Below are 18,527 nucleotides of genomic sequence, written 5' to 3'. Positions count from 1 at the left end.
CGGAGGACCTGCCATGGGGGGGTAGGACCAGGTCGGGACAGGGGGACACGCGGGGACACGCGGGGACACCCGACACGGCCTGTGCCCAGCGCCACTGCGGGCTGGGTCACCCGCAGGGTCACCTGTGTCCTGGGTCACCTGCCTGCAGGGTCACCTGTGTGCTGGGTCACCTGTCTGTAGGGTCACCTGCAGGGCCACCTGTGTGCAGGGTCACCTGTGCTGGGTCACCTGCCTGCAGGGTCACCTGCTGGGTCACCTGTCTGTAGGGTCACCTGCAGGGTCACCTGTGTGCAAAATTACCTGTGTGCAGGGTCACCTGTGAGCAGGGTCTTCTTCTCTTCTCTTCTCTTCTCTTCTCTTCTCTTCTCTTCTCTTCTCTTCTCTTCTCTTCTCTTCTCTTCTCTTCTCTTCTCTTCTCTTCTCTTCTCTTCTCTTCTCTTCCCTTCCCTTCCCTTCCCTTCCCTTCCCTTCCCTTCCCTTCCCTCCTCATTACTCTTTACATTTTTTCTCCATTCCAAGCCCCTCACATCTCCCATTCTGATTCTGCCCCCCACCCCCACGCCGCTGCTGCTTAGAGAGGAGCTGGGAAGAGCAGGAAAACTTTATTTAGACAAAAAAGTTCCACCGGGCAGCAAGAGGAGCCTGGATGGCCCCAAAGCCCCTCCCTCCAGCTCCCACCTCCTCTGGACTGACGGTGCCACAGCGAGCACTGCGCACTGAAAATGAACATTTTTCACCCATCTTCGTGCCTCCTGCAAGGAAAACTGCAGACAATGTCCCCTCCAGGCTCTTCCGCAGGAATCCTGCGAATGCCATCTCCTGGGCACGAGGCATTGTTCAGGGGCGAGTTGGAGTTACTGCCTGCGTTGGATTAATTCCCCTCCTTGTTTCGTTTCCGCCTATTAAAGCTGGGAAATGACACAGCACATCCGAGCACTGCTGCCTTCAGCTGCACCTTCCTCCTTGGGCTGAGCCCCCCGGCACAGCACCAGGCTCTGGGTGCCCAGAGCATCCCTGGGATGCAGCCCCTCAGCACAGCAAGAACCAGGAGCCTCCTTCTTCCTTCTTTTTTTCTCCTTTTCCTTCCTTTTTCCCTCTGGTTTGGTTCACATGTTGAGTTTTCCCTTGGGAAAGGTGTCCCTCCCTTGCTGCTGTGGTGTTGTGGCAGATTTTACCGTTGGATTCTGGCAAAAAAACCTTTTAATAATAAAAAAAATAAAGACATAAAAGTAGAAATATAAAGCAAAATAGGGATTTGGGGGATAGGAAGCAAAGTTTTGGGATGGGAGATGGAAAAGCCCTTGGTCTGTCTCCTTTCTGTGGCTGCAATGGGTTTTCTCTGTGATGCCAGATGTGAAGAATCAGTAAGAAAAAAGGCAAAAAGAAGAAAAAAAAAACCAAAAAAAAAAACAAAAAAAAAAAAAAAAAAAAAAAAAAAAACAAAAAAAAAACCAAAAAAAAAAAAAAAACCAACAAAAAAAAAACCAGAAGGAAAATAGATCAGTTTCCTTTTCCATCCTTTCCACAATTGGAGATTGTGGATTCCACAATCCCACACCTGGGATGCAGGATGCTGCTGGGAAGTTCCAGCTGCTCACAGCCAGGGAACAGCAGCTGCTTCCCCCTTTGGCACCTTATGGCACGTTTTATCCAGGTCCCTTTTCCTTAGTGGATTCTCCAAGTTTTCCCATTTTTTCCAAGTCTTAAGCCATCACACCCAGCTCTGGAGTCATTCCCAGCAAAATCCCACTCAATTCAGCTGCCACGCCAAGGGTTTGTCCATTCAGCCCCATCCTCTCCTCTGATAAGCCATCACCATCCTCAGGGGCCTTCCTCGCCCCTTCCCTCCCCATTCCTTTAATCCCAGGATATTTTAACCCTTTCCTGCTCCCCCAGTGCCTCCTGGCTGAGCTGCTGGCCCCAGCCCTGCTGGGATTCTTCACAACAAGTTCAGATTTCTGCTTGGGTTGGGATTTTTGAGTTTGGATGTTATTCTTGTGGAGGAGGGAGAGGAGGGTCGTGTGGAGAGGAGGATTTGAAGAGATTCACTTCCTGCTCAGCATTCCTGGACACTTAACCCCTTGCCAAACATCTCCCTACAGATGGGGGAAGCTCCTTCTGCAAAGCACAGGGGAGCCCAGGGAGGCTGGGAACCAGCTTTGGAATGTGCTGCAAAAATTCCTCAGTTGGGTCCACTCTTGATATATTAAAAAGAAAAAAAAAGTCTGCTTTGGGGAATTTTTGATTACAATTGATTAGAATGCTTAAAATCCACAGAAATCTTTGGTTTAAAATCAGCAATAGATGAGATGAGCTTTGAGGCCACTCCCAACCCCTTCCATGATTCCATGGCCCTGCACCCCACAAGGGAGCTCCTCCTGCACTATGCAAGACTCATCTTGCTCTTTCCTGGCTTTCTTCATCTTTATGAGTCACCAAAATGTTGATTTTACAGCTCTGCCTCGTTTGCTTCCCCTTTTCCTTCCTCCTCTGGTCTGCACCCATTTCCACCTGGATCCCGCCAGCTCCTCGCAGGAGCTCTGCTATCACCTCCTCCCCAGGGTGTTTTTACCCACTATAAAATAAAATAAATCTATGACCTTTCATGTTTCTTCCTCCTGACGAAGCAACTGAGGCACGGCAAGGGGAAATGAAGCCAAAATAAAAAAAATCCCCCAAGATTGTACGGGAAGTCAGGACTGGCTCTGCCTCCCAGTCAGCATCACTGCCCTCTCTCCCTGAAGAATTCGCTATTTATAGCTCTGCTTAGAACATAATCAAAACCATCCTCTCTCCATATGAGAGCTCATCCAGCGGCACTAACCCTCCCAGGGGGGGAAAACTTCCCAAGATTTGCAATTGAGCCGTCCGAAACGCCTCTGCAACGGGAAACTTCCACCGGCGGAGCGGCGGCGCGGAGCCCGCACGGGACGCGCTCGGCCCGGCTGCTCCGGTCCCGGGCACAACCCGGGCTCCCTCCCACGCCACCGAGGAGCTTTGCTCGGCTCAACCCCCCCGAGTCATTTCCTGCTTTCGGTGGAAAGGCTCCGCAAGGTCCCACGGAGCAGAAGCGGCGCCGCTCCCGCAGGAGGACGATGAATTTCTGCATCGCGGTGCTCCTGGTCCTTCAGTCCTTGCCGGGTAAATCAACTCTCCGCCCTCCCACGCCACCGAGGAGCTTTGCTCGGCTCAACCCCCCCGAGTCATTTCCTGCTTTCGGTGGAAAGGCTCCGCAAGGTCCCACGGAGCAGAAGCGGCGCCGCTCCGGCAGGAGGACGATGAATTTCTGCATCGCGGTGCTCCTGGTCCTTCAGTCCTTGCCGGGTAAATCAATTCTCCGGGTTTTTCTTTTTTTTCCCCAGGGTTTTCTAAGGGTAATTTGATTTTTAGCTCGCTGCTTTGATTGTTCTCACACTCCTAGGATGCCGCGGGGTTGTTGAGAGGTGGGGATCTGGAGGCTGAAAGATCTTGGGGGGATTTTCTTGGAGAAAGGGGAAAAACCAGCGGGAATACACGATGTAAATTACTGAAAGTTTCATAAAGCCTCTGCTTGGAGAACAGTAGGGTAGTGAACGTTTCCCGCATTGTGTTCAAATCATTTGCAAAGTCCAGCTGGGAGCTATTAGGAGACACGGAGAAAAAACCCCAACAGGATTTCCTGAGAGTTATGTGGGCAATTTGAGATGGGGAAGAGCAGAATCAGGGTTCTGAGGGAGGAAAACCCCAATGTGGAGCTGCTTGGGGATGAGCACGATATTCCCCCACCTCTGGGAAGGTGAGGTCAGAGCAGCACCGGCTGAGGGGAACTGGAAACTGAGCTCTGCCATGCCCAAGCGCTTCTCTCTTCCCCTTTCTCTTCTCTTCAGCGAAGGAACAGATTCAAACACGAAACATCAGGAGGGGATTCCCGGCTGGGAGCTCTTTTCAGGACAGGCTTGCCCTGTTATTCTTAGTGGGATTGCAGTGTGAAGAGAGCCAGCTCGGTGATTTTCTGGGAAAGCTCCGTGCAGGGGAGAAGGTGCCCCAGGGCTCAGCGCTGCTGGAGCACTGCCAGAGGATGAGCGTGGGAAGGGGGGACAGGTCCCAATTTCAGCCCAAATGTCCCCAAAAGCTCAGGGTGGGAGTGGGACAGGTCAGTGTGAGGCTGGGCTGTGTTCCTCCTGCAGAGCCCCGATTCCAGCTGGAATCTTCAGCATCAGGGACTGTTTACAGAGAATTCCCTAATGAGGATTTTGGGATCTGGGCTTCCCCCACTGGTTTTGCCAGTGCTGAGAAAGTCAGGGATATGAGAGGAAGAAGTGGGAGGGTTTGCAGAGGGACCTGGAGCTACAGCTGGCACTGGGCATGACTGACAGCATCATTCCAGCTATTAAGGGTGTAATTGATAATGACAACATTATAATTATCTAATTTGTGACTATAAATGAGTATCAAACTATAAAAATATTATTCCATATCTGCCATTCTCATTAGTATCTTAGTGTATGGATCTGTGACTATTAGAACATTAATATTCCCAATTAATTTGCTTTTAAAAAACCCAAGAAAACCCCAAGAAAAGACACAGGAATATGTTTGTAATGGGGAATGTTTAGAATAGGGAATGAGCCACTCCCTCCAACTGTGACAATGTCACATGGGTCAGAATTTATGTATAGTGGCTCAGCCCTAAGAAAACGTGAGGGTCCCTCGTGAGCCCGTGGCAGCCAAAGGCACTGGAGCAGCTGGATCCTGGATGAGAGGCTCATCCCAGGGGGGATCCAGCCCAGCGCTGGGTCTGGGCTGCAGGAGCACAGCAGAGGCTCCATCCCCACCACTGCACCTCTCACTTCCAGCACATCCACACCCAAAACCAAGGAAAACCCCAGCTCTGCTCTGACCTCCCACACCTTTAGTTGGGATCTATTGTGGGTCAGGTTGCAAATCCATTAGTCCCAGAGGAAAGAGGTTTTGCCCAAAGCAGCACCAAACCAATGAAGCTTCCCATGACCCCACGCCCACGGCTCGACCCCAGGCTCCTCGTGCTCATCCATTGGTTGTTCCTTTGCTTTCAGGGAAGGCAGAGGTCAAAGATGACATGGAGGAGATTGCACAGGATTTATACGAATACCTAGCTCATTTAAGTAAGAAATGTCTTTTTTTTTAAAGCATTTTTACCATTTTCCACAAGCCACGGGAGGGAGTTGGGATAAGCGGGGCTGGGAGGGGATTTATCTGAGTTGTCCAGATTAATTTGAGTTACACAGGGGGAAAAGCTCACAACCCAGGACATGGGGGAGGGACTCACAGGACCCCAGTCCCCACAGTGCCACCTCACCTGGAGCTGTTTCCATTCCAGGTGATGAGTATTATTCCACAGAAGATTATTACTACGACAACATCACAGCAACCCCTGGCACGTATGTGTACGAGTTTGATTCATATGAGGTGAGTTGGTATTCCCCTACAAAACAGGTTGTCCTCACCCAAATCTCTGCCACAACGAAAAATAAATGGATTAAACCTGCTGATTTTTAGACCACAGAATGAATCAAGTGAGTTTGGGTAGAGTGTCCATGAACAGCAATCATGGAATGGTTTGAGTTGGGATTTATTTCTCCAGTTTTCACAGGAACAATGGGAAATTCCTTCTTTTCCCAATTAAATACCATCAAAGCCATCCCAAGGAGAGATCTCTCTGCATAGGAGTTAATCCTATGCTGTGACATACCAGGTTATTTCTTTCTCTCCACATCCAGACAAACACCATTGGAGACATGGACTGGGAGAAGTGGCTTTCAGAAGAGAATGCCACCACTGAGGTTTCAGGATCACCAGATACAAGTGCTCCAGGGGTTTCTAGGGATGCCAAGGACAGCCAGGTGGGTGCCTGTCAGCTCAGGAGCTCTGCCACAGGCTTTTAGCCCATGGGACTTTCTGACTGATTTATTCTCCTTGATTCACCAGGATTTTCAGGAGTCATTGGGATCATCCCTGCAGGGCCACCTCACCCTCATCATCCTCCTCAGCTTCCTGGGTCTCCTGCTATGACCCCCAGACTCCTTCTCCAAAGGTACTCTGGGATTTCAACCACTCACTCAAAGTGTGTCCTTCAACCCAGGGAAATCCAATTCCTTCTGAAGCAGCAACTTTCCAAAACAATGGAAAGATAACAAGCCCTTCCAGGCAGATAACAGCCCATCCAGCTGGGAGGCCAGGGAACTCTCCAGCAGCTCTGACCCCACTGATGGCCTGGAGAGGCTTTCCAGGGCATTTCCCCAACGACCTTGGCATTCAGCCGGACCTTCAGGGTGCAAGCAGCCAGGCTCCACCCAAACACCCTGTTCCATACAGCCCTGGAATGGTTTGGGTTGGGATGAACCTCACAGACCTGCTGGTTCCACCCTCCTGCCCAGGTTCCTCCAACGCTCCATCCCACCTGGCCAACTTTTCCCACTGGAGCTCTCCAACATCTCAGGGACACCCAAGCCTGGTCCTGCCACGCTCTGCTCACCTTTTCCCCTCGTCCCAGACGCTGTGTCTGGGATGGTGACCAGGACATTGTCAGATGTTGATGATGACATCCTCTCCACGAGGCGTTGTCTGTGTTCCAGAACTGCTGAGACTTTGTGTCTGAAGGTTTTGCTGGAGGGCCGGTGTGAGCACGGAGAGCTCAGCAAGCTTCAGGCCTTTCCTGTTTCCTCAGATTCTGCTGTAGATAAGAACCTCTGCCAATAAAATCCCCAACACCTGGTGCATGGTGTCTCATGGTAAATAATCCAGAACTGGAATACACAAACAATGAGTGCAGTGCTTGTCCTGCCAGAGGGATTTTCTCGAGCCTCTAAACCCAGCCAGGAGGTTCCAACTTTGTTTCTTCCAGAACTGCTCTTCACACTGTTTATTTTCTAGAAACATCCACAATATCTGGGACAAGATGGACCAGAAAACCTCCCACCCCCCCATGGAGAGCAAACTGTTGCAGAAATGGGTGGGCTTGGTCAGGAAATCAGAGTTAAATTCCTTTTTAGGGAAACAAGTGCAATCCCACACTCGGTGCCTACGTTGCTTTTCCTTGGGAGAGTTAGCAGGAAGGAGAGACGGAAAACTGGCCCAGGTGTACCCAGGACAAAAGAGGCTGAGTCAAGCCAAGGGCTGTTGAGTCAGGCCAACAGGAGACTCGTGGTCACAGCCCTCAGGGATCCCTCCAGACACCTCCAGACCCCGGGGGAATCTCCCAGGGCAGGTACGACCCATCCTGCCCACCTCGAGGAGCAGCTCACAATTCCCAGGATATCCCTCCCCCAGCCTTGGAAAGAAGAAAACTGGGAAGTAAAAAGCTCGAAATATTCAGAAGCAGCAGGAGTGAGACTGGATGTGCTGCCTGGCAGTGCCACCTCCTGGCTCTGTGCTGCCACAAAGGTGGATTGAGAAAAGCCGAGAACGCCCCGGGAAATTATTCAGGATCACACAGCAGTGAGATTTCCAACCCTGGAGTGGAGTAAAAAGCAATTAAAGGCAAATAAAAGATGTGGATGAAGGTGGTGAGTTCATTGCTACAAACCATCCCTCTAATGCAGACACAGAAAATAAACCAGTTTGTTGTAACCTGCCTAACTATAAATTGAATCACTCCCAGAGCAAATCCTCAAACCAAATCCTCACCTTCCAGCGGTGTTTTGGGACAGCAATGTCCAAACACAACACGGATGGACAGCTGGACATGCCCTCTCTGCTCCCAAAGCTGGGACTATCCACCCAAACCTCTTTAGTCCCAAAATCCATCCTCCTGGCTCTTTCACAAGCTCCTTTCCTAGATTTACCCTCTTCCCCCCACTCAGAGGGTGGCGGTGGCTCCATGGCCACTGTCTCCACGAGCAGCCACCCAGCTCTCCTGGCAAACCCCTGGGATTTAATAAGCAGCTTTAACACAAAGAGGATTTTCCCTGCAGTTGTGAGAACCTTTCCCAGTTACCTCCTGGTAGGAAGCAAGCAGAGGGCTCTCCAGGTCTCTGGTGTTTTGCAGCAGCTCGTTATCAAACCATCCAGAAATATTTTCTCCATGGAGTTTACACAAAGCTGGAACAACCCCGAAATTCCCATGTTGGGTTGTTGGTTTTTGTTTTGTTTTGTTTTGTTCTTAAATTCTGTCACCATGCTGCCAAAATGTCTCCGGTTATTTGTGTCTCCAAAGTTAAAAGAGTCAATATGTAAATATTTAGAACTGTTTGTCCCAGAATTGTCCTGCCTGGGCATGAGGGATATCAGTGGCTCGCAGGCTCTTTTCAAGGATCATTTTCCAGGAGAAAAGCTTCAATAGAGAAACATTCATTCATTATTAAACAGGAAAAGAATTTCCATAGGGATATAAATCCCGTCTATCCACTGGGGGAGATCTAAATTACGTGTATCCAACTAGAGGGAAATATAAATCCCATCTATACATCCCAAGGGGGTTATAAATCCCATATATACAACCCGAGGGGGATACAAATCCCCCTGAGCGGGATGTGAGCCTCATCTATCCACCCTGAGTGGCTCAGATTTTAGGAATTGGGTGATTGCCCAGCTGCGCGAGCCTGCCTCCCCTCCCCAACCCTGCGGTGGCCGCGACCCCCTCAGAACCGAGACCCCCAAGGCTGCGACCCCTGCCCCCCGCCCACCCCAGAGCCGCGACCCCCGGCCCGGTGCGGCCCCCACAGAGCCGCGACCCCCTCAGAGCCCTGAGCCCCTCAGAGCCGTGAGCTCCTCAGAGCCGCGACCCCCGGGCCGGTGCGGCCCCCTCAGAGCCCCGACTTCCTCAGAGCCCCGACTTCCTCAGAGTCGCGACTCCCGACCCCCGCCCAGCCCAGAGCCGCGACACCCTCAGAGCCGCGACCCCCGGCCCGGTGCGGCCCCCACAGAGCCGCGACCCCCTCAGAGCCCTGAGCCCCTCAGAGCCGTGAGCTCCTCAGAGCCGCGACCCCCGGGCCGGTGCGGCCCCCACAGAGCCCCGACCCCCTCAGAGCCGCGACCCCCTCAGAGCTCTGAGCCCCTCAGAGCCGCGGCTCCTCCAGACCTGCGACCCCCGACCCCCGCCTACCCCAGATCCGCGAGGCCCCGGCGACCCCCGACCCACTCCCGGCGCGCTCCCGGCGCCCGCCGCAGCCGCAGCGACCCTCGCGGCCGCTCTCGGCCACCCTCCCTCGCCAGTGCGGAACCGCGGGAGGGGGGGGCAATGGAGATGAAGAAGCGCATCAACCTGGAGTTGCGGAACCGGGCCCCCGAGAAGGTGAGGGGCGGCGGGGCCGGTGGGGCGCGCTCCCCGCGCCCCGTGGGGCCGTGGCTGCCGCCTCGGGCCGCGCAGGCCCGGCGGCACCGCTGCCGAATCTGGGTCAGCCGTGGCGCAGGGCCCGGCGGGGCGCGGGCGGCGCTTCCGGCGCGGCCCCGGGACCGCGGCCCCCCTCGTTCCCCCTCCGCCGCCTCTCTCGGGGTGCCCCGAAGTTCCCGGGGGCCGCGGCGGCCTCGGCTTCCCCCGGCGTTAATCCGCCGCTTCCCCCGGCCGCAGTAAACAGGTCACGGCGCCGCTTCCCCCGGCCGCGGCCCGCCGCTCATCCCGGCGCCTTTAATTAGTATAATTAACGTTCTTTCCCGCGCCCGCCGCCCCGCCGGGCGCGCCGTGGGGTCCCCATACCTCTCGCGCTCCCGCCGCCGCGCTTCCAACTTTCCACTTTTTAGGAAAAAAAACAAAAAAAAATTTTAAAAATTATTTTAAAAAGCCCCGATCCCGTGGCAAGGCGGGAGCGCACGTGCGCGGCCGGCCCTCTGTTCCCGGGGCTCCGGAGCGGCGCTCCCCGCTCCGCCGCTGGGGAAACCCGCGCCCGCTTCGCCCCAAGAGTGAAGTCCTGCGACTTTCGCTTTCCCTGACCCGCCGCACGTGGGGTTTTTTTGGGGGGAAAAAGCTGCCGGAGGTGTCGGTTTAACGCGGGCAGTGGTGTTTGCGGGTGGCAGGTAGCCGGAGAGGCCTCGTCGCGCTGCCAGCGTGCAGCTGCTGGGGATGAAGCTGGGAACCTCCCTCTCTCCCCGGCAGCTTGCCTTAAAATTTGGTGTCTGTGTGGAATAAGGGGTGTATTTTAATAAAAAAATGAAGGGATAGTGGGAAGCTGGCCTCGTGGTGCTTGGGGTCAGCAGCACTCCTAAAATTTTGTTAGTGTGCAGGGAAGAGTCACCTTGTGCCTGTCCTTTACCAAGTGGATGTTCTACTCTAGGTAAAATAATTTAAAATTAATTGGCTGCTTCTTGTTGCTGCTTCTCCAAGTACGTGACCTGTATTGATTATTGAGTGGCTTGGGCACAAGGAAATTATTTATTTGGGCTTCATTAACCTCTGGGACTCTCTGGGAAAATAATCTGGAGTCAGAAGGTTTTAGGTTCAGAGAGAAACTGGTTTTATGAGTTTGGTTATGCACAGTTAAATGATGAGGAGAAGTCAGCAGTTGGTTGGCTGCAGTGCTTCTGTGGGGAGCTGCACCAGTGTCCTCTGTCCGTGGAGTTTTGGGGTCAGGTGGCAGTTTTTGCAGAGTTTAACGTGTGCTTAGAGAACAGGATAATTCTGCATAATTTTAAAATGAGGTGGGTGCTGGCGATTTCAGGGCAGAAACCTGCTCTGATTTTAAATGAAACCCCAAACCTGCCGTCCCTGGGGTGGCTTTCAGGTGACTTTGCTGCTGTGACACCCACGTGTGCTCGCTGCTTTGCAGGTGACAGAGTTGGTGCTCGATAACTGCCGCTCCAGCAACGGCGAGATCGAAGGGCTCAACGACTCCTTCAAGGAGCTGCAGTTTCTCAGCATGGCCAACGTTGAGCTGACATCGCTGGCCAAACTGCCCACGTTGAGTAAGCTGCGCAAGGTGGGTGTCTTTGGGGTGATGAGCCTTTGGCTGGACTCCTGTGGTGCTGAAGGTGCTTCCTGGGCCTCTGAAATGTATTTTGGGTGTCTCCAGTTAATTGTGGTGAGTTGGGTTTGGTCAGGGATTCTTGGGGCAATAATGGCTTGGGCATTGGGAAGGTCGCAGTTTTTGCAGAGTTTAACGCATGCTTAGAGAACAGGATAATTCTGCATAATTTTAAAATGAGGTGGGTGCTGGCGATTTCAGGGCAGAAACCTGCTCTGATTTTAAATGAAACCCCAAACCTGCCGTCCCTGGGGTGGCTTTCAGGTGACTTTGCTGCTGTGACACCCACGTGTGCTCGCTGCTTTGCAGGTGACAGAGTTGGTGCTCGATAACTGCCGCTCCAGCAACGGCGAGATCGAAGGGCTCAACGACTCCTTCAAGGAGCTGCAGTTTCTCAGCATGGCCAACGTTGAGCTGACATCGCTGGCCAAACTGCCCACGTTGAGTAAGCTGCGCAAGGTGGGTGTCTTTGGGGTGATGAGCCTTTGGCTGGACTCCTGTGGTGCTGAAGGTGCTTCCTGGGCCTCTGAAATGTATTTGAAATGGTTTTGGGTGTCTCCAGTTAATTATGGCGAGGGTTTGGTCAGGGATTCTTGGGGCAGTAATGGCTTGGGCATTGGGAAGGTTCAGCTATGGACCTATAAAAAATCCTTGGTAAGAGGTTCTTGGGTCACTCGATGCTGGCAATAAGCTCCAGTCCTGGTAACTTAAAACTGAGATGCCCAAACCCACAAGACTAAGAAGCAGTTTATAATTCTCAGTTTAAAGGAGCTTTTTGACACCTAAAGCTTGTTACCTTGGGTGAGTCTTCAAAAGTGATTACATTCTTAAAGGGAGAACAATTAATGATGTAGCTGAATCTGAGGCTGAAAATCTATTTGTTAATTTCTTTTTTTCCCCTACAATAGCTGGAGTTGAGTGACAATGTCATTTCTGGAGGCCTGGAGGTCCTTGCAGAGAGATGTCCTAATCTCACATATCTAAATCTAAGTGGCAACAAAATCAAAGATCTTGGCACTGTGGAAGCTCTTGTGAGTATGAAGTGGGAGGGACTCTGGGGAGATGTAATAAGTGCTATTTTTTATCAAGAACCTTTAATATTTTTGCAGTGGATTGGTACAAATGTTAATCAGTCTCGTGGTTGGTCTGGTTTGATAGACTCAGTGCCATGGTTATAGGACAGCAGGTGTAACCCCAGTGCTGGAAAATGTGTCAGGAATGGGATGTCCCAAATCAGAGATGGTAGGGTTTGGTTTTTCTTGGAAGAAAAAGTAGCCAAGGTGTGTGGTGCTGATTCCCCTGTGCTGTTCATCAAGGTGTGTTTGTCTGCTGAGTTTTCATTTAACTGTGACTCAGAGGTGTGATACAGCCAGGAGTGGGACAGTGCAGCAGAGCAGGGAGCTGCCACTGGTGATCCATTCACCCATTTTTCTGGATGATTGGGGTTTCTGTCCAAACTCATAACCCACCCCCCAAGGTTGGGAGTTATTCCACACAAGTGCCTTTGGTGGGATTTGGCTGCTGCCAGCAACTTTGGCTGAACTTTGAGGGAGAAAAATTCTAACTAGAAACGAGGGATGAGGATAAAGTCAATTCTGTTATTCCTGGGTTGTCACCCTGCTGTATCTGGGAGCACCACGGGAAAAAAGCAAACCTTTTCATTTATTTTCAGCAAAACCTGAAGAATTTGAAGAGTCTTGACCTGTTCAACTGTGAGATTACAAACCTTGAGGACTACAGGGACAGCATCTTTGAGCTGCTCCAGCAGATCACATACCTGGATGGGTTTGACCAGGAGGACAACGAGGCACCAGACTCAGAAGATGATGATGATGGTAACTTCCTGAAACAAACTGGGGGCAGGGATGGGATGCTGGAATAAAGGTCTCCGTGTAGTGCAGGGTCTTCCTGAGCACACAAGTGCAATTCTGCTCGTGCTCCTGAAGAGCAGAGGCCAGAGTTTGTTTGGTATTAATGCACTGAGAGCAAAAACAGGGTTCCAGTCCTGCAGAAGCCACCTGGGCTTAAGAGAATTGGACTAAAGATACTTTTGCAAAGACAAAAATATTCTTGTTGCCAGCAGCAAAGCCCTTTGTGCCACTGAGTGATACAGAGCAAGGGGACATGGACACTATTTTGAATTAAAAAATTACAATTTTACAGGGTTTCATAATAGTTTCAGGCCCCTGCTTCAGTATAATACAAATTTTAGTTCCAAAAAGTTCCTTTTGGTCCCAACTTGGTTGGAGTCCTTAAGGGGGCTGTTAGGGCTGGCAGGAGTTTGTATTTGTAGCTGCTGCAGACATCAAGAGTTTTAAGCTTGTGATGAAAAAGCACTGAAAGTCTTTAAAAAAAATGACAAAATTTAACTTGTTTACAATCATGGTATTTCCCATGTGTTGTCTGGATTTAGAAGAAAAATAAAAATCCCCAAATCCTTCAGGAAAAAAGCTTATTAGGGCTAGCCCAGCCTGCTATACTCAGAGAGGAGTGAATGGAACTGAACTTCTGGTCTTACTTGTGTGTCCTTCAGAAGGGGATGAAGATGATGATGATGATGAGAATGAAGCTGGACCTCCAGGAGAATATGAAGAGGAAGATGATGAAGATGATGGAGCTTCAGATTTGGGTGAAGGTGAAGAGGAGGAGGAAGTTGGTCTTTCATACCTGATGAAAGAAGAAATTCAGGTAAAGTTTGTAAATGCTGCCAAATGCAGGAAGCAAAGAGAAGCTCCTGTGGTTACAGAGAACAGAAAACAGCCACCTTTCAGGAGGGGATGAGTGGAGTTCTTGTAGCTATGAACTAGTCACACAAATCACAGGACAGCAGAAAAGCCCTGGGTCCTGCTCAGGTCCTCTCCTGCTGCAGGGCCTCGACAGGAGAACGTGCCTGGTGTGGGGTTTGTGCCCCAAAACAGCACCCCCGTTTGGGATTGAAGGCTCCTGTGGCCAGCCACTGCTGGTTCTTTGATAAGTTTGCTTCCTGTCATGGAGTTAATGTGGAGTGGGTTTAATTCCAGTATTCCAAGGGCCTTTATCAGAGGCTTGTTTCCCCATTTTGACTTGTCACACTCCCCTGTGTACAAAATTCCATCAAGCAGAGGGATATAAAAGCAAGACTTGGGTTTGTGGAATTCTCTGGAGCTGATTGTTTGTTTACATTCCTCATCTATCAGCTTTAGAACAAGACAAAAAAACCAACACAACTCACTTGGTTTTAGGAGTTATGCACCTTTTCCTTACTGACTGTGGGCTCAGAAGCAATCTAGAGCTGCTGGCATCTCTCTCACAGTTGATTTTTCAATAACCTTGAGGTGGCTTAAACAAGTGAAGAGTGGGAAAAGCAAAGAAATGAGCCTCTAGGGCTGACTGATGCCCTGGTGGGGAAAGTGCAGGAAATTCCTGGATTTCTGCTTGGGATCATTGTTGGAAGCAAGACTTCAATAAACAGCAGTTGTAAAAACGTCTCCCAATTTTTGTACAGGATGAAGAGGATGATGATGACTACGTTGAAGGAGGTGATGAGGAGGAAGAAGGTGAGTGCTTAAGTATTGAAGCTGTGACTGAAACAATCAATTCTCTATATTTTTTGTGGGTTTGAGGTATGCACGTTAACACAAAAACAAAATAAAGTAAAAGTGAGGAAGAAACAACAGTTTTCTGAAAGGAAAGGCACTGTCTGCTGTGCAGTTGGGAATTGTTCTTTGACATGGAGAGCAGTGGGGCTCTGCTGTGCATCTTGTTATTAACATACATTGAAAATATCCCTCAAGTGCACCAGAGACTCTGCTGGCAAAGCCTGGCAGCCAGGAGCAGCTGGAGCTTTTCCTTTATCCTGCTTCTCCATAAACAATTTGCTACAGGGACAAAGTTCTGTTGGCAAGAAGTGGCTTACTGGAGTATTTTTTAATAAGTTTTTTAATAAAAAATTCCACATCTTAGTAAAGACAAATCCCAGAATTTCTCCCCAGCTGAGCTCCCATCTCCTCCACACGCTGGGCTCAGTGGAGCAGGTTTGGGAGCTGGATTTTCCACTTGCAAAAACGGTATTTCTGAAGGAGCAGAGTGAATTCTTCACTTGGTACAAATCCTGGAGTCAGGATGGGCCACTGGCCAGGGAATGAATGGACTGGCTGGGGCAGCATTGCACTGCGGGCTCCCACCAGCAGAGCGCACAGCTGTATCTGGGAGCACCACGGGGGCCACAGAATCCCTGGGATGTGCAGCATCCTGGATCTGGGATGTGCAGGATCCTGGATCTGGGATGTTCCATCAGGAACACCACCCAGACCTGGCCTTGGCCACAGAATCCCTGGGATGTGCAGCATCCTGGATCTGGGATGTGCAGGATCCTGGATCTGGGATGTTCCATCAGGAACACCGCCCAGCCCCGGCCTTGGCCACAGAATCCCTGGGATGTGCAGGATCCTGGCTGGGATGTTCCATCAGGAACACCACCCAAATCCAGCCCTTTGCCACAGGAATCCCCGGGATGCTGTGCAGGATCCTGGGCTGGGATGTTCTGTCCCTTTGCCACAGGAATCCCCGGGATGCTGTGCAGGATCCTGGGCTGGGATGTTCTGTCCCTTTGCCACAGGAATCCCCGGGATGCTGTGCAGGATCCTGGGCTGGGATGTTCCATCAGCAGCACACCTGCACCACACACTCCTCCCCATTCCCCTCCCCTGGCTGTAAGTGCTGAGCATAATGGGCTGTGTGTGTGTCCCTCTCTCCCTAGCAGAGGGTGTCCGAGGGGAGAAGAGGAAACGAGAGCCCGAGGATGAAGGCGAGGAAGAGGAGGATTAATTTGCAGGACCAGACTCTCCAGTTACGGAAGACGCAATAGTGATTATGCAGCTCTGTATGTCCATGTACCATAGATGTCCTGACAGAAATCCTATGTTAACTTTTTATAGCAGAAGTGTGGTTTTACTATTCCTGCCCCTTTTATCATTCCAGATAAGCTCTGATAGCCCATAGGGAACCTTCTGTAGAGAACAAATTTCAGCCCTATAATCACTGAAGCCATTGGCAAATTCCCCCCACCAGACTTTTCTTTGGAGCTCTTTGATTTCGTACAGTCTTGCTGTGTTGGTCATTGTTAGCCCTGAATCCAACCCCATGTCCCATGGGTTTAATATTGGGAGTTTTTCATTCAGGATTTTCAAGTTTTCATGCTTAAAAAGCTGAACTGAAAAGTGCTCTACAGTGAATTCCCCACTCTCTTAAATCAGTTGACTCTAGGCCAAGTTTTCCATGGATTCAACTGGAAACCCCCAACTAGATGACACCCATGTCTCGGTTTTTTAAAAGGTGACTCTTGTGATTTTTTTTTTTTTAAGGCTCCTCTCTATTTTGGGTATTCCAGGGTAAAGCCTTAGTGGGTTTCAGAAGATATTTTTGTTTTCCTGCTTGCTCCAATGTTCAGTGTTTGGAGTATTCACTAGATTCCTTCAAAGGTGTATTTTGGCAAACTGAAAGAGTTGTGATCCTTACAGGGTTGCAATCCATAAATTTTCCCCCAAGTCCATTGTCACTGCAGGTATTAACAAAGCAATTAATGTGTAGTTTTAAACCTTTTTGCCAGAAATCTTTGTTAAACTTTCACTCACTTTGCTCTTGCATTGTCATTCTGGGAATTCTGCACCACTCATGGCTATAAAATGTATAAAATAGATGAAATATGCATTTCTGATGCAGAAGTGAACGGGTAACTCCTCCAAGCGTGTTGTTTTCCACCCCTCAGCTTTTCTAGAACTGTTGAAGGGAAGAATGAACCCAAGTTGGCCCTTCTCTGCACGTCACCTCTTAAACTGTTCAAATCTGGCTGTAAAACGCTCAGTTTGTGTGTAACAGTTGGGAATATTTGGGGGTTTACATTGAGTGGCTGCAGAGACACGTCAGGAAGCTTTTTATCTAGCAGCCTTTATAATTCCTAATCTGCCCCAATGTATCATCTTTCCCGTTGGAAACAAATTTTCACTTCCAGCATTCCTCCTTCAGGCGTGATCTGGCTTTCACACAGCGTAGTTGTGGTATCACACTGACTGACATCTTCTCACCTAGGTCCTGAACCAAATATCACACACAGCTTTATTCCAGAGACTTATTTTTGTATCTGTCCTGGCTGTGGATAGCTGCCAGAAACTGGGGAGAGCCTGCAGGTGGGAGGAGGGAGATCCCTGGGCCTCATCACCGGGTTCCCTGTGGATGTCCCTTAGGAATTTCACACACGAGTTCAGTGTGACCTCCAGCTCTTCGGTGGAGTTTAGATCATGCAGGGTTCAAGTTCAAAGCCCCACTCCCTGTGTGTGTGGATTTTTTCCCCCCCAACTAGAGCCTTAACTCTGGGTTTCTCCTGAACCTTCCTGGCCTCGAAGCGGAGTCTGGCGGGCGGCGGTACACTCGGGAACAACTGACTCCTTGGGCTTTGTGTTTTTTAAAAGATCTCTCTAAAGACACTAGAAAAGCTGTGGTGAGGCTTCCTTTGCAGCCACAACCAAGTCCTGTGTTTGTGATGAGTCCTGGGTGGGTCAGTGCATAGTTGTCATGTCCTGAAGGCTCTGGGCGAGGCACTCACTCCGTGCTCAGCTTTGAGAGAAAAAGTGTTTTCCCATCCTTTTGCTTATTGTCCTTAGATTGAAACTTGTTATTTATAAGTGTGTATGTTAGAGCACCTCCGTGTCAGGGTTTTACTTAACTGTTACTGATGCAGATAAAATTAGTTTTAAATGGAAAAAAAAAAAAAAGAAAAAAAGAGTCTATTTTGATGGATTAAAATAATGTGGGCTTGTTTGGATAAGCGAGTCCAGCTCCTGAGACCAGAGCTCTGAGGGGTGACAGCCCTTCCCTAGGCCAGACTTCCCACTCCCCAAACAGCCACAGTTCCACCACGTGGAACCCGAGCCCCTCACGAGCCCAAGAATCTGTCCCAGTGTCACCATCCCCAGTCCTGTGTCCTCCGCTCGGCATGCAGCAACAGCGTTTTTTAACGAGGAATTCAGAGCCTCCAGATAACTTTTGAAACTTTTTTGCTTGGTGGGTGGTCTTTTCATGCAAATACGTCAGGGTGGGTTTTATATTTTGTAGAGGTTTTGTCCTATTTTAATGCTCTTTGTATGGCAGTCTGTATATAGTGTGGTTTGGTTCCTTCTCCGACTCTTTCCTGAAACTTTGGAGTAACTGATTTTGTGCAACTGTGTTTTGAATAAAGCCATGACAGTGTTAAATTAAAGACAACAGCCCTGCAGCACTCTTCTGGTAACTTTTAGTTGTAACAAAACATGTTTCCTCCCCATGTGTGCTGTAAATTTTAAATTAAAAAGTTTTCAAACCGAATTATTTCAAATAAATTGAGACTATTGTATTGGATTACTTCTCGGGGTATGTCCACCTTTGGGAAGGAATGGAGTAAGGGAATTTTCTTTGTGGTTGTGTTCAAATGTGGTGGAAATTTGCAGAATGGTGTGTGTTTCTGGGGATGGAACTTGGACTTGTGGACCTTGGTAACATGAGGAAGGATGTTCTGGAAAACCTGAATGCTTCCCTGAGTGTTTCCAGGTGAGTTTGACACAGATGTCATAGACAGCCAAGTCTGGGTGAGTCTTGAGATTT

The 18,527-nt window shown here is 50.0% G+C and overlaps 2 protein-coding genes across 5 annotated transcripts; both read left to right on the top strand.

Annotated features, from left to right (window-relative positions):
- The first annotated feature begins 2,548 nt into the window (after positions 1–2,548).
- LOC120502590 lies at positions 2,549–7,940 on the top strand. 2 transcript variants are annotated; one of them, XM_039710140.1, is made up of 5 exons: positions 2,549–3,141; positions 5,055–5,123; positions 5,339–5,427; positions 5,739–5,861; positions 5,947–7,940. In XM_039710140.1, the coding sequence occupies exons 1-5, from the start codon at positions 2,799–2,801 to the stop codon at positions 6,028–6,030; spliced, it is 708 nt and encodes a 235-aa protein (XP_039566074.1). In that variant the 5' UTR covers positions 2,549–2,798; the 3' UTR covers positions 6,031–7,940. The 2 variants fall into 2 exon arrangements, with proteins under 2 accessions (XP_039566074.1, XP_039566075.1); XM_039710141.1 differs by lacking the exon at positions 2,549–3,141 and adding an exon at positions 3,188–3,324.
- Positions 7,941–9,078: 1,138 nt separating this feature from the next.
- On the top strand, positions 9,079–18,284 carry ANP32E (acidic nuclear phosphoprotein 32 family member E). 3 transcript variants are annotated; one of them, XM_039710138.1, is made up of 7 exons: positions 9,079–9,250; positions 10,719–10,868; positions 11,822–11,944; positions 12,586–12,748; positions 13,447–13,601; positions 14,398–14,449; positions 15,655–18,284. In XM_039710138.1, the coding sequence occupies exons 1-7, from the start codon at positions 9,197–9,199 to the stop codon at positions 15,717–15,719; spliced, it is 762 nt and encodes a 253-aa protein (XP_039566072.1). In that variant the 5' UTR covers positions 9,079–9,196; the 3' UTR covers positions 15,720–18,284. The 3 variants fall into 3 exon arrangements, with proteins under 3 accessions (XP_039566072.1, XP_039566071.1, XP_039566073.1); XM_039710137.1 differs by having other exon boundaries at positions 15,652–18,284; XM_039710139.1 differs by lacking the exons at positions 9,079–9,250; positions 10,719–10,868 and adding an exon at positions 11,202–11,372 and having other exon boundaries at positions 15,652–18,284.
- The last annotated feature ends 243 nt before the right edge of the window (positions 18,285–18,527 follow it).

This window comes from Passer montanus, unplaced genomic scaffold, assembly GCF_014805655.1.
Source record: "Passer montanus isolate IOZ18808 unplaced genomic scaffold, ASM1480565v1 scaffold224, whole genome shotgun sequence".
In the NCBI taxonomy this organism is placed as follows: Eukaryota; Metazoa; Chordata; class Aves; order Passeriformes; family Passeridae; genus Passer; species Passer montanus.
The sequence above is the reverse complement of the archived record's forward strand: the minus strand, read 5'-3'. Positions and strand labels throughout refer to the sequence as shown.

Bases quoted from the DNA above. Each gene is read 5' to 3' on its own strand.
- ANP32E (XM_039710137.1), top strand. From the start codon at position 9,197: ATGGAGATGAAGAAGCGCATCAACCTGGAGTTGCGGAACCGGGCCCCC. The intron at 10,869-11,821 runs GTGGGTGTCTTT...CCCCTACAATAG, and splicing joins CGTTGAGTAAGCTGCGCAAG to CTGGAGTTGAGTGACAATGT. The intron at 14,450-15,651 runs GTGAGTGCTTAA...CTCTCTCCCTAG, and splicing joins AGGTGATGAGGAGGAAGAAG to CAGAGGGTGTCCGAGGGGAG.
- LOC120502590 (XM_039710140.1), top strand. From the start codon at position 2,799: ATGAGAGCTCATCCAGCGGCACTAACCCTCCCAGGGGGGGAAAACTTC. The intron at 5,124-5,338 runs GTAAGAAATGTC...TTTCCATTCCAG, and splicing joins CGAATACCTAGCTCATTTAA to GTGATGAGTATTATTCCACA. The intron at 5,428-5,738 runs GTGAGTTGGTAT...CTCCACATCCAG, and splicing joins ACGAGTTTGATTCATATGAG to ACAAACACCATTGGAGACAT.